We start from the raw sequence: 9,899 nt of genomic DNA, 5'->3' as shown, positions 1-9,899 counted from the left end.
AGCACTCTCGAGCCCACCTTGTCGGAACATCAGGGTGCAGACCAGCCCTGCCCCACTGTTGGCAGTGTGAGCCCTTGGGTTTCAGAGTCTGCAACGCAGCGCTCTGCTTTTCAGACAGGACCGACCCGATCCGACCCGACAGCGCCGGGCCCTTCTCAGCGCCGCGCCAGGGGCCTCGGTTCAGGGGTCGGGGCGGAAGCGTGCGCCAGGCGCGCGTACAGGGACGTGGGCCCAGGACGGGCCCAACCTCCACGCTCGACTCCACGCCCAGTCCAGGCGTCTCCCGCCCCGCACCCCCGGCCGCCCGCCCGGACTCGCACCGCGCAGGCGTCGTGAAGCCACTGAGGATTGGCCCTCCCCGCGCCCCGTAGTGCCGACTCCCAAGTGACACGTTTCCGAGGGGGCGTGGTGGGGGCGGGGCAGGCAGCCTGGACTCTTAAAGGGACCAGGGTGTGGGGCGCGGGAGGCGGCGCCGCTGGATGCAGCGCGGGGCTGGCGGTCCCCTGCAGGTTCGCGCGGCGAAGGAAGGGTGGGCGGGCTGTCGGGGGAGCGGGTGGTCGGGGTCTAGAGAGGGAGACCTGGGGAGGCCGGGCCGCGCTCTGAGCAGAGTCCCGGTCTGCCCTCTTAGCTTCCACTTCCCACCGCCTCGGCTGGGGCGGCCCGGGTTCATTCATTCCCGCTTGCATCCTCCTAGTCCGGGCCCATCCGACCCTCGGCCCACACCCCAGCTCGAGGAGCACCGCCCTTCCCTTCCTTTCGCAGCCTGGAAAAACTGAGAAGGCGATCGCTGACGGCCCGGCCCGGAGAGCCCCGTCTCTCCAGCCCCTCCTGCCAGCTAGAACGCCTGGACCGCCGCTTTGCCGGCATTCGCGCCGAGCTGGAACGCGGCGGCGTAGGGGTGGGGGCGGGTGGGCCGTCCCGACCAGAGTCCGGCGGGAAGCAATGGAGGGGGAGGGCTGTGAGCCTGCAGATCCGGATCCGAGAGCTCACCAGCTTTCAAGAGCTGTGTGGTCTCCAGCAAAGGATCTGTATGCCCGGGAACAGCACCTGCCTCTGCGGGATGTTGGGGGAACTCAGGAAAATAATGCAAAAGTATCCGATTTGGTGCCAGGCACGCAGCAGGAGCTCAGTCTGTGGGTTAGAGCTGGGTGAGCCCCGAAGGGATGGGGGCAGGCCGCTCCAAATGAAAGGCCGCAGTGTCAGGACCTTCCTTCCCCTTGGCCCCCTCTGCCCACAGAGTTTGTTTAGGGCGGAGATGTACACCTGGCAGTGGAATCGGGGCCAAGGCCACGTCTACAAGCCTGGCCCAGTGCTGCCGGGAGTGGGGCGGGATCCTCAGCTCCAAGACAGGACGACCCAGGGGCCCCTAGCCAGACTGCCCGCCCTGGGGTGGGGTGGGTGAACCCATTCCAGGACTGCCAACATGTAACCCGGAACCGGGCTCATCCTGGCAAAGAACCCCACCCTGAGGCTCTCTGGTGCATTTCCTGCTTCCTTCCAGCCGACCCTGGGGGCTGCCTAGAACAGGTTAGTCTCAGAGCAGAGGAGCCCTCTCCACCGAGTGCAGCTGGATTGGAAGGACCGTCCCCAGGTCCTTGAGTCCCAGATCTACTGCCCTGTCTCTGTGCTGCCCACCCCTAGGTCTATTAGGAACCTGGCACCTATGCATTGTGCCCCCGACCTATGCCACGTGGCAGCAGGAATGTAGCCACCTGAACTTCACCCCACACCTCCATCTGTTGTTTGTACAACTAGCATCACCCTTTCCTAGAAGTGGAAATTAAAGGAGGCTAAGTGAACCCCATGCCTAAGGCCAGAAAGTGAAGGTCCCTTTTGACCAGGGTAGCCTCCCCAGTAGCCCCGAGTGGGCTCTGTGGCAAGCGCTGAGACTGTGTCCTTGGCCAGGTACCATGGCGGAGAAGGTGCTGGTGACAGGCGGGGCCGGCTACATCGGCAGTCACACAGTGCTGGAGCTGCTAGAAGCAGGCTACTCGCCAGTGGTCATTGATAACTTCCACAATGCCATCCGCGGTGAGCATGTGCAGGAGTGGGGAGCGCTGAGGGGATGAAAGGAAGCCCTCGGAACCCAGGAGCCACCCCATCTTCTGCCGAGTTGATGGCCTCTGTGCACCCCATTAGGAAGAGGCTCCATGCCTGAGAGCCTCAGGCGGATTCAGGAGCTGACTGGCCGCTCTGTGGAATTTGAGGAGATGGACATCTTGGATCAGGCAGCCCTGCATCATCTTTTCCAGAAGGTGAGGGGTTGGCAGGCAGGGGGTGCCGCCCAGGTCCTGGGCCTCTCAAGCCACCTCTAAGCCCCACTCTACCCTTACAGCACAACTTCATGGCCGTCATCCACTTTGCGGGGCTCAAAGCTGTGGGAGAGTCAGTGCAGAAGCCACTGGACTATTACCGGGTTAACCTAACAGGGACCATCCAGCTTCTGGAGGTGAGAGGTGGAGCAAGGACACAGAGGCAGGGAAGCCTTCACCGGGTGGTGCCAAATAGTGAAAAAAAAAAAAAAAAAAGCCTTGGGAGAGGGCTGGGGAGATCCTGGAATATACTTTGCATGCAGGACCAGCTGTGCTCACTTCAGCTCTGCTGGGGATTATTCCTGGCAGTGCTTGGGGACCAGATGTGGTACTGGGCACAAATCTGGATTTGTGGCATCAAGATTTGGGCCTTTTGCATGCAAAACATGCACTTCAGCCTGCTAAGCTATTTCTCCAGCTCAAGCTGTGTGCACACATGCTTGCATGTATGTTTGTGTGTCTGTGTTGCTAGGGAAGCATATGCTTTACCACGGAGCCACATCCCCAGTTCCCCAAGCTGTATCATCTTGATTATGTCTCTGCCATTCAGCCTCAGTTTCCCCAAGTGTACATAGGCTTGCCCAGACCTTGGCCTCATCCACCTGTGGGAAAAAGGGTGGGATTAAATGCAGACTGACACCCCCCTCTTTGGGCAGATCATGAGGGCCCATGGGGTGAAGAATCTGGTGTTCAGCAGCTCAGCCACCGTGTATGGGAACCCCCAGTATCTGCCCCTGGATGAGGCTCACCCCACAGGGGGCTGCACCAACCCCTATGGCAAGTCCAAGTTCTTCATAGAGGAAATGATCCGGGATCTGTGCCAGGCAGACCAGGTGAGCCCCAGCCCTGACTCCTGACATCCCTGTGTGAGCCTGAGGGCGGAAAGGAATGGAGGCGGCCAGGCCACATTGTGGTGGGGACTTGCCCTGCTTACGGCACTGTCTGGGCTAGGGAAGAGATGGTGTGGGCTAGAGAGAGCAAGGTTGTGGATTCCACCGGGACACACAGTCTGTACCCTCCCCCCACCCCCCACTGTCCCCACAGGCCTGGAATGCAGTACTGCTGAGGTATTTCAACCCCATCGGCGCCCATGCCTCAGGCTGCATTGGTGAGGACCCCCAGGGCATCCCCAACAACCTCATGCCCTATGTGTCCCAGGTAAGGGGGAAGAGGGAGTGGCTGAGGGATACAGCCAGGGCTGAGAGGCTGGGAGGAGCTGACTGCACCTCTACACTAGGTGGCGATTGGGCGACGGGAGGCGCTGAATGTCTTTGGCAATGACTACAACACAGAGGATGGCACAGGTGAGCCCAGGAACTGGAACCAGTAGGAGATTCGGGGAACACAGATTACTGAGCCTGCCACCTAAAGCTGTCCTTTCCTGCAGGGGTCCGGGACTATATCCATGTAGTGGACCTGGCCAAGGGCCACATTGCAGCCTTGAAGAAGTTGAAGGAGCAGTGTGGCTGCCGGGTAGGGAGAAGGAGCTGCGGTGGAGGGCAGGGGGTGGGGATGGGGGGATGGGGGCATGCTGGAGTCCTGGGCAACCAGGGCCTAAAGGGGTAGTTAACTCAGCCCCCTCCCCAATCCTTCTCCTCTCTTGGGCAGATCTACAACCTGGGCACGGGGACGGGCTATTCGGTGCTACAGATGGTCCAGGCCATGGAGAAGGCCTCTGGGAAAAAGGTGGGTCGCCAATCCCCCCTTGGTGATCCCTCGGCAGCAGTGAACTGACCTGCTGGATGGGTGCTCTGCAACTCTCCCTGAGACCCAAGGCAGATGTCTAGCCCAGCCCTGACCACCCCGTCTCTCGCAGATCCCATACAAGGTGGTAGCGCGGCGGGAAGGTGATGTAGCTGCTTGTTACGCCAACCCCAGCCTAGCTCGAGAGGAGCTGGGCTGGACTGCAGCCTTAGGGCTGGACCGGATGTGTAAGTGCTGGCCTGACCCCTGGAGAGGAGCTAGGAGGGCACTGCCCCGGCAAGGGGCCCTGCTTCCCAGTGTGGCTCTGACCTCCCGAGTGGCCTCTTGCAGGTGAGGATCTGTGGCGATGGCAGAAGCAGAATCCTTCGGGCTTTGGTGCACAGGCCTGAGCCTCGCCCTGACCAGGGACCAGAAGAGGAAAAGAACAAGTGCTTGCTCTCCAGCCTCTGGCAGAACAACCGGGGCACAGAGCCTCCCCTACCTCAAGCCCCAGCAGGGCCTGCTATGCCCGGCCCGAGGCCATGGGGTTCCTAGGAAGCCAGGAAGTCGCTCCCGCTTTCCTTCCACAGGGTCTGGGAACCTACTGGGACCACCATGCGCAAGTTGGAGAGGCAGGGCCCTGGACGAAAGACCCTCCTACAGGCACTGTCATACTGCTCCGACGGAGCTTTGTCCCGTATTGAAATAAAAGGTTTTCTTACACTGAGCAGCACCTCAGAGGTGGTCACTGACCCGGGACAAAATTAGCCAGGCCTAAGAGTTGAAGCAATTTCTTTAATTTTCTCGGAATCCAGGACACAACAAGAAAAACACCCAAAACCACATGGAGACAGAAGACAAGACACGACTCCCCCCTGACACTGCCCTGGCCCTAGAGTGGGGACAAGGTGGGGAGGAGACAGCTGGGGGACACCTTGAGCCTCAGTCCGACCCTGCAGGCTCCAGGCCTGCAGAGAAGGAGGGTAATGGGGAGGCAGGGCCCAGCCCCCTAGTTGGGGAAACGGCTGAGGGAAAGGCCCCCTCCAAGGACTCTGCCCCCTGATCGACACTCCCAGCAGGGGCAGGCAGCCCACAGCAGCCAGGGGGCCCGGGCCATGGACACATTCATGATTGAGAAGCAGCTGGAGTGGAGGCAGGAGAGACACACGATTATCTGGGCAGATTCCGGTGGGGTGGTTTGGAGGTGGGGCCTGGAAGGGCCCCATGGGCCAAACCCTGAGGTCACAGGAGGGGGCCCGAAGTGGGGCTAGTGAGTGAGGTCCTGAGTGAGTGGGTCAGCGGCTGGGCCCCTTTCTCCCGCTGCCTACAGCCCCTCCAATACTGCTGCCAGGGGGCCCACCTCCAGGGAAATGGGTAAGAAAGTAGCCCACTGCCGGCTGCAGAGAGCCGGGTGGCTGAGGTCGGGAAGGAAGGCCTGGCCAAGCTCATCCCGCCTGCCTCAGAGGCCTGTGGGAGGAGAACAGGTCAGGGAGGGTGGGGACAGGGGCTCGGCCGGCTCAGATCCAAGATGGTGCTGCGCGTGCTGGGTCCCCTGTGAACTAGGGGACTGCGCTGGGGGCCAGCGGGTCTGATTAGACAGGAGGCAGCAGCTTCTCAAGAAACTCCTTCACGGCTGCCATCTCCTGGGGGGCAAAGCAGGGGCTGTGAGAGGCTCCCAGAGGAGGGAGTCGGAGGGGAAAAGGGGCCCTCACCACTGACCTGCGGACAGGAGTTGTGCATGACACCTGGGTAGGTCTTGAATTGGACCCTGGCAGGGGTGACAACGGACCGGAGCTTCTCGGCTGTCAGGGCCCCAAACCGTACGGGAACCATGGGGTCCAGCTCCCCATGGCACTGGAGAATGGCCAGGTCCTTGGCACTGCCATTGGCTGCCTATGGGCCAGACAGGACTCAGAGGACCAGGCCAGCACCTTGGGACCAGCGCCAGGCCACAAGGTCCTGAGATCACTCACCTGCGGGAAGGCCCGGTGCAGGGGCAGCCAACAGCTCAGTGCCACAATGCCAGCCAGAGGGTGGGGACAGGTAAGGGCCGTGTAGAGGGACAGGGCCCCACCCTGGAAAGAGGAGAGAATGAGGTGATGAGGGCACAGCTAGTATGAACACCCCCTCACCCCCCTTGCTCTCCCCTCACCTGTGAAAAGCCTCCCAGAACAATGCGGTTGGCAGGAATCCCGTTCTTCATCTCATGCTCAATCAAGGCCTTGACTGCAGGGAGGAGTTGTCACTGGGTTGGGGAGCAGCCACTGGAGGGGCCCAGGGAAGGGAGCCAGAGGGACTGGCCAGTGCTTTGGAAGTGGAGGATACTGGGGGAAGGGCCAGGGCCTTACTGTTCTCTGCTGCCTTCTTGATGCCCGCCTCGTCCTCCGGGGCATCCGGACTGAGCCCCATCAGGTCAAACCTGGGGAACAGACATTGGCAACCACTGGAAGAGCCAGGCCGGCCCTGCTGCTGCCCCTCAGCTCCTCCTCACCTCCCCCAACTCACCAGGAAGGCATCACCATCTTCATGTTGAGTGTCACAGGGATGCGCGGCCTGGGGGGGTGAACGGGGGACAGCGTGATCAGGAGCGGGAAGACACAGAGGCACCAGGGAGGGACAGAGCAGCCCCTAGGGGCCCCTCCCAGCAGGCCAGGACTGTGTTTGAGTGTTGCCAGGCAACCTGCCACGTGGGGCTGGAGCCTGTGTTTGGGGCATCAGCAGCAGCAAAGCACTGCAGAAGCCGAGTCAGCACTCGGTGGGTCTCGGCTCCGGCAAGGTCGGCCGGTGAGTACTTGGGGAAGGGGCATGGGAAACTCCAGGTCTAGGGGGGCTGGGGCAGAACCTCATTCCTGGGGCCCCACAGGAGTGCAGGCTAAAAGGGGTACTAACAACTGCCCTGGGCCTAAGTCCAGGAAGCAGCTGGCAGAAGCGCCCAGGCCTGGGACCACAGGAACGCCCCCCTCCCCCAACTGATCCCTAACCACACTCACGCATGGGGACAGATGTACTTGACATGAGGAAGCCGGATGGCGGAGAGGGCGTCAGCCCAGCTGTGCCTGTCAGGGAAGGGAGAAAAGGCACCGCTGTGGAGGGGGAGAAGGAAAGGATCCAGCCTCTCCAAGCTGACCACTGGGCTGCCCCTCCCCACCACACCCCAGCCCAGGACTCACCCCGTATCTCCAAGTCCGTGCAGAAAAATAACCTGAAAGAGGATTAGAGTCATGATCCTGCCCTCAGTCCCCATCCTCCCTCTGCTGGCCACCACCCCAGCAGGTCCCAAAAGGCAAATAATCCCTTGCCTTGGCTCCCATTCCCCGCTCCCCAACAGCTCCGGGGCTCCAGAGGGCGCTTACCGCCGCCGTTTCCCGCTCAGCTCCAGACACAGTGGCAGCATCGGTGAGCAGGGGCACAGACATGCTGTTACCGCACATACACCGCAGGCTCCAAGGCTGGGGCCTGTGTAACCCCCAAGGCAGGCAAGAGCAACAATTAGGCTCAAAGACCCTGGGCGCCGCGCCCAGAGTGAGAAATCCAGAGCCCAAGCCCCTTCCTCTCTCCAGCACCCCAGGTTCTGTCCTGGGCTCAGAAAAGTTCTGGCCCAGAGTGGGACTGGCATGTCCCTCCACCTCCCTCTGTCCTGGCCCCCACATGTGGGCAGAGGCTGAGCTGAGGGACCCCTGCTGCCTGCCCCTCACCTACCTCTCAGCCAGCAACCGCTCTGCCCGTTCCAATCACCCCCTCTCCAGAGCCCTGGGTCCCTCAGCCCCAAGTCCCAGCCTACTGGCAAATGACAGGGGCAGCAGTGCTGGGAAATCTGCTCCAGCCCCTCCTCCCGCCCCCTCCGCCCCCACACACACTGGCTCCAAACTCCCGCCCACCCAGCCCCCAGAAGGCACAGGGACTCCCCTAGGCCACCCACACCCCAACTGGTGCCCCACACCCCCGTGAATGGGGTGACCTGTTGCTGCTGCTGCTGCCTGCGAACTACGGCGGGATCCCCTCACCCCCCCCCCCCCCCCCCCGCAGTCTGACCCCACGCGGGGCTTCCCAAAGGCATCACAGAAAGCCCGGCCGGCTCCCGCCCAGCATCTGCGCCCCAAGTCCCCAAGAGCTCCCTTGCAGGCTCTAAATGCCCACCCTTCTGGAGAAGCCCACCTGCTCCACCCTCCCAACAGGCTCCCAGCTTCTGCCTCCACCCCCACTACCTTTCTGCACAGTGGGACCCTTCGCTCGGGCCCTGGGGTCCCTCTCCGCCCAGTGAAGTTCCCCTCCTGACCTCGGCTAGGAGCCCCCTTCATCCTCATCCTCCTTCCTTCCAGAAAGATGTCCCACTCGCTCGCTACCCAGGGGGCCTTCGGCCCCACGGCCCAAACTTCCCCCATGATTCGGGCACTCCCACTGCCCACCGCGGGGGGTGTCTATTCGGCCCAGGAGGCGGGCCGGGGGTTGGGGATGCGCTCTCCCCCACCGGGGGGGGGGGGGGGGGGTTGGTGTATTTTCTTCCCGGACAAGGGAGCCGCTGCAGCCCACAAAGGGACGCTCTCCCTGTGACCCTGGGGGGCGCCTGTCCCACCAGCATCTTCCCCTTTCCGGGCCGGGGGTCCCTCTCATGGGCGCGGGGGCCACTGCGGCCGCTCCCCGGCCCGAGTCTCCGGACCGGCCGGCGCCTCCTCGCACCTCACTCCCCGCCCCCATCCCCGGGCCCGCGGCTGCCCCTCCCCGCCCGCCGGGCTCGGCGCGGGGGTCCCGCGGGCCGCCCCCCACCCCGCCTCGCGCCCTCCCTTGCCCGCGGGCCCCCGGCCGGGCTACCTCCACTCCCTGGGGCTTCCGAGAGCTCGCGGGCGAGTCTCCTCTTCCTCCCGCACAGACACACACTCTTCCCCTCGGCCGCCCCCGCCGGAAGTTCCGTTCGAGTCCCGGGAACCCAGCCATCGCGCTGCCGGAAGCAGCCCGGCCGGCCTCGCGGAACCCGGAAGCGGCGGCGGCGGCGGGCGCTGCCCGGCCGGTTGCCATGTTGGACGCCGGGGCGCCACCCCCGTCCTGAAGCCACGCCGTCACCTGTGCCGAGGTGGCCGCGACTCCCACTCGCGGCCACCTCCCTTCCGCCTCCCGGAGGAAAACGCCCTGCGAGGACGGGCAGTCCTCACGCTGGTTTCCCACTCGCTCGTGCCCGGGGGCCACGCTGCGTGATGGTCTTCCGGAGGGGCCAACACGGGCTTTCATCCCCTCTTCCAGGATCGTGGATGAAAGAAACGCACAGAAATGACCCTGGGAGGCCCTCTTGTTTATCTAAAGTTAAGGACGGGAAGCCGAGACTTCGGGAGGGGAAGTAAATAAACAGCAGTCTCCGGATTACTCTATAATGTGGCCTCTGCACCTGCTTTCTAAACTATAAATGGTGATAATAACCACCCTGCTTACTTCACAGCTTTGCTGTTAGGCCCAAATGAGGTCGAATGGAAATGCTTTATACGCTGTAAAACCTGAGTGAGGCCTTGATGATCTCAGAAGGATCCTGGGAACATAAATCATTCAGGACAGCTGAACAGGCTGGCATGGACCGTGTACCCTCGCTCTGCCCCAGACAAGCAATGGCATGCAGAAAAGTTTGCCATGTACCATCAGTGAGCTCTGGGTGATGAGAACAAAGGGGCTTCTTCCATCACCATGATCACCCGTTGCTCCTTGCTGCAGAGTGGAAACAGGAGTTCACAGAAAAACCAAAAGGGAAGACAAAGGACCATGTCTGAGAAAACATGGGCATTTATAAACAGGAAATGCATAATGCTTATCCCCTGCCATTTAGGACTAAGTCTCCCAGCTTAACCTAAAGAGTACTTTTACCCAGGTCAAAGATGAGGGGTGAAGAGAGTACAAAGGAAAGGGCCTTGCATGAAGTCTACC

The 9,899-nt window shown here is 62.1% G+C and overlaps 2 protein-coding genes across 2 annotated transcripts; one reads left to right on the top strand and one right to left on the bottom strand.

Annotated features, from left to right (window-relative positions):
- The first annotated feature begins 436 nt into the window (after nucleotides 1–436).
- On the top strand, nucleotides 437–4,694 carry GALE (UDP-galactose-4-epimerase). The gene is made up of 11 exons (XM_056123323.1): nucleotides 437–509; nucleotides 1,906–2,031; nucleotides 2,140–2,255; nucleotides 2,336–2,449; nucleotides 2,969–3,145; nucleotides 3,357–3,470; nucleotides 3,550–3,616; nucleotides 3,700–3,785; nucleotides 3,921–3,998; nucleotides 4,129–4,243; nucleotides 4,347–4,694. Exons 2-11 carry the CDS (start codon nucleotides 1,911–1,913, stop codon nucleotides 4,403–4,405), a joined length of 1,047 nt encoding a protein of 348 aa, XP_055979298.1. The 5' UTR covers nucleotides 437–509; nucleotides 1,906–1,910; the 3' UTR covers nucleotides 4,406–4,694.
- A 76-nt stretch (nucleotides 4,695–4,770) lies between these two features.
- On the bottom strand, nucleotides 4,771–9,019 carry LYPLA2 (lysophospholipase 2). Its single transcript, XM_056123326.1, has 10 exons — nucleotides 8,805–9,019; nucleotides 7,349–7,451; nucleotides 7,166–7,197; nucleotides 6,986–7,051; nucleotides 6,501–6,548; nucleotides 6,344–6,414; nucleotides 6,148–6,221; nucleotides 5,969–6,070; nucleotides 5,715–5,888; nucleotides 4,771–5,638 (listed from the first exon to the last, which is right to left on the bottom strand). Exons 2-10 carry the CDS (start codon nucleotides 7,424–7,426, stop codon nucleotides 5,588–5,590), a joined length of 696 nt encoding a protein of 231 aa, XP_055979301.1. The 5' UTR covers nucleotides 7,427–7,451; nucleotides 8,805–9,019; the 3' UTR covers nucleotides 4,771–5,587.
- Between the last annotated feature and the right edge of the window lie 880 nt (nucleotides 9,020–9,899).

This window comes from Sorex fumeus, unplaced genomic scaffold (assembly GCF_029834395.1).
Source record: "Sorex fumeus unplaced genomic scaffold, SorFum_2.1 ptg000047l, whole genome shotgun sequence".
Lineage (NCBI taxonomy): Eukaryota > Metazoa > Chordata > Mammalia > Eulipotyphla > Soricidae > Sorex > Sorex fumeus.
This window is presented reverse-complemented; position numbering and strand designations above follow the sequence as displayed.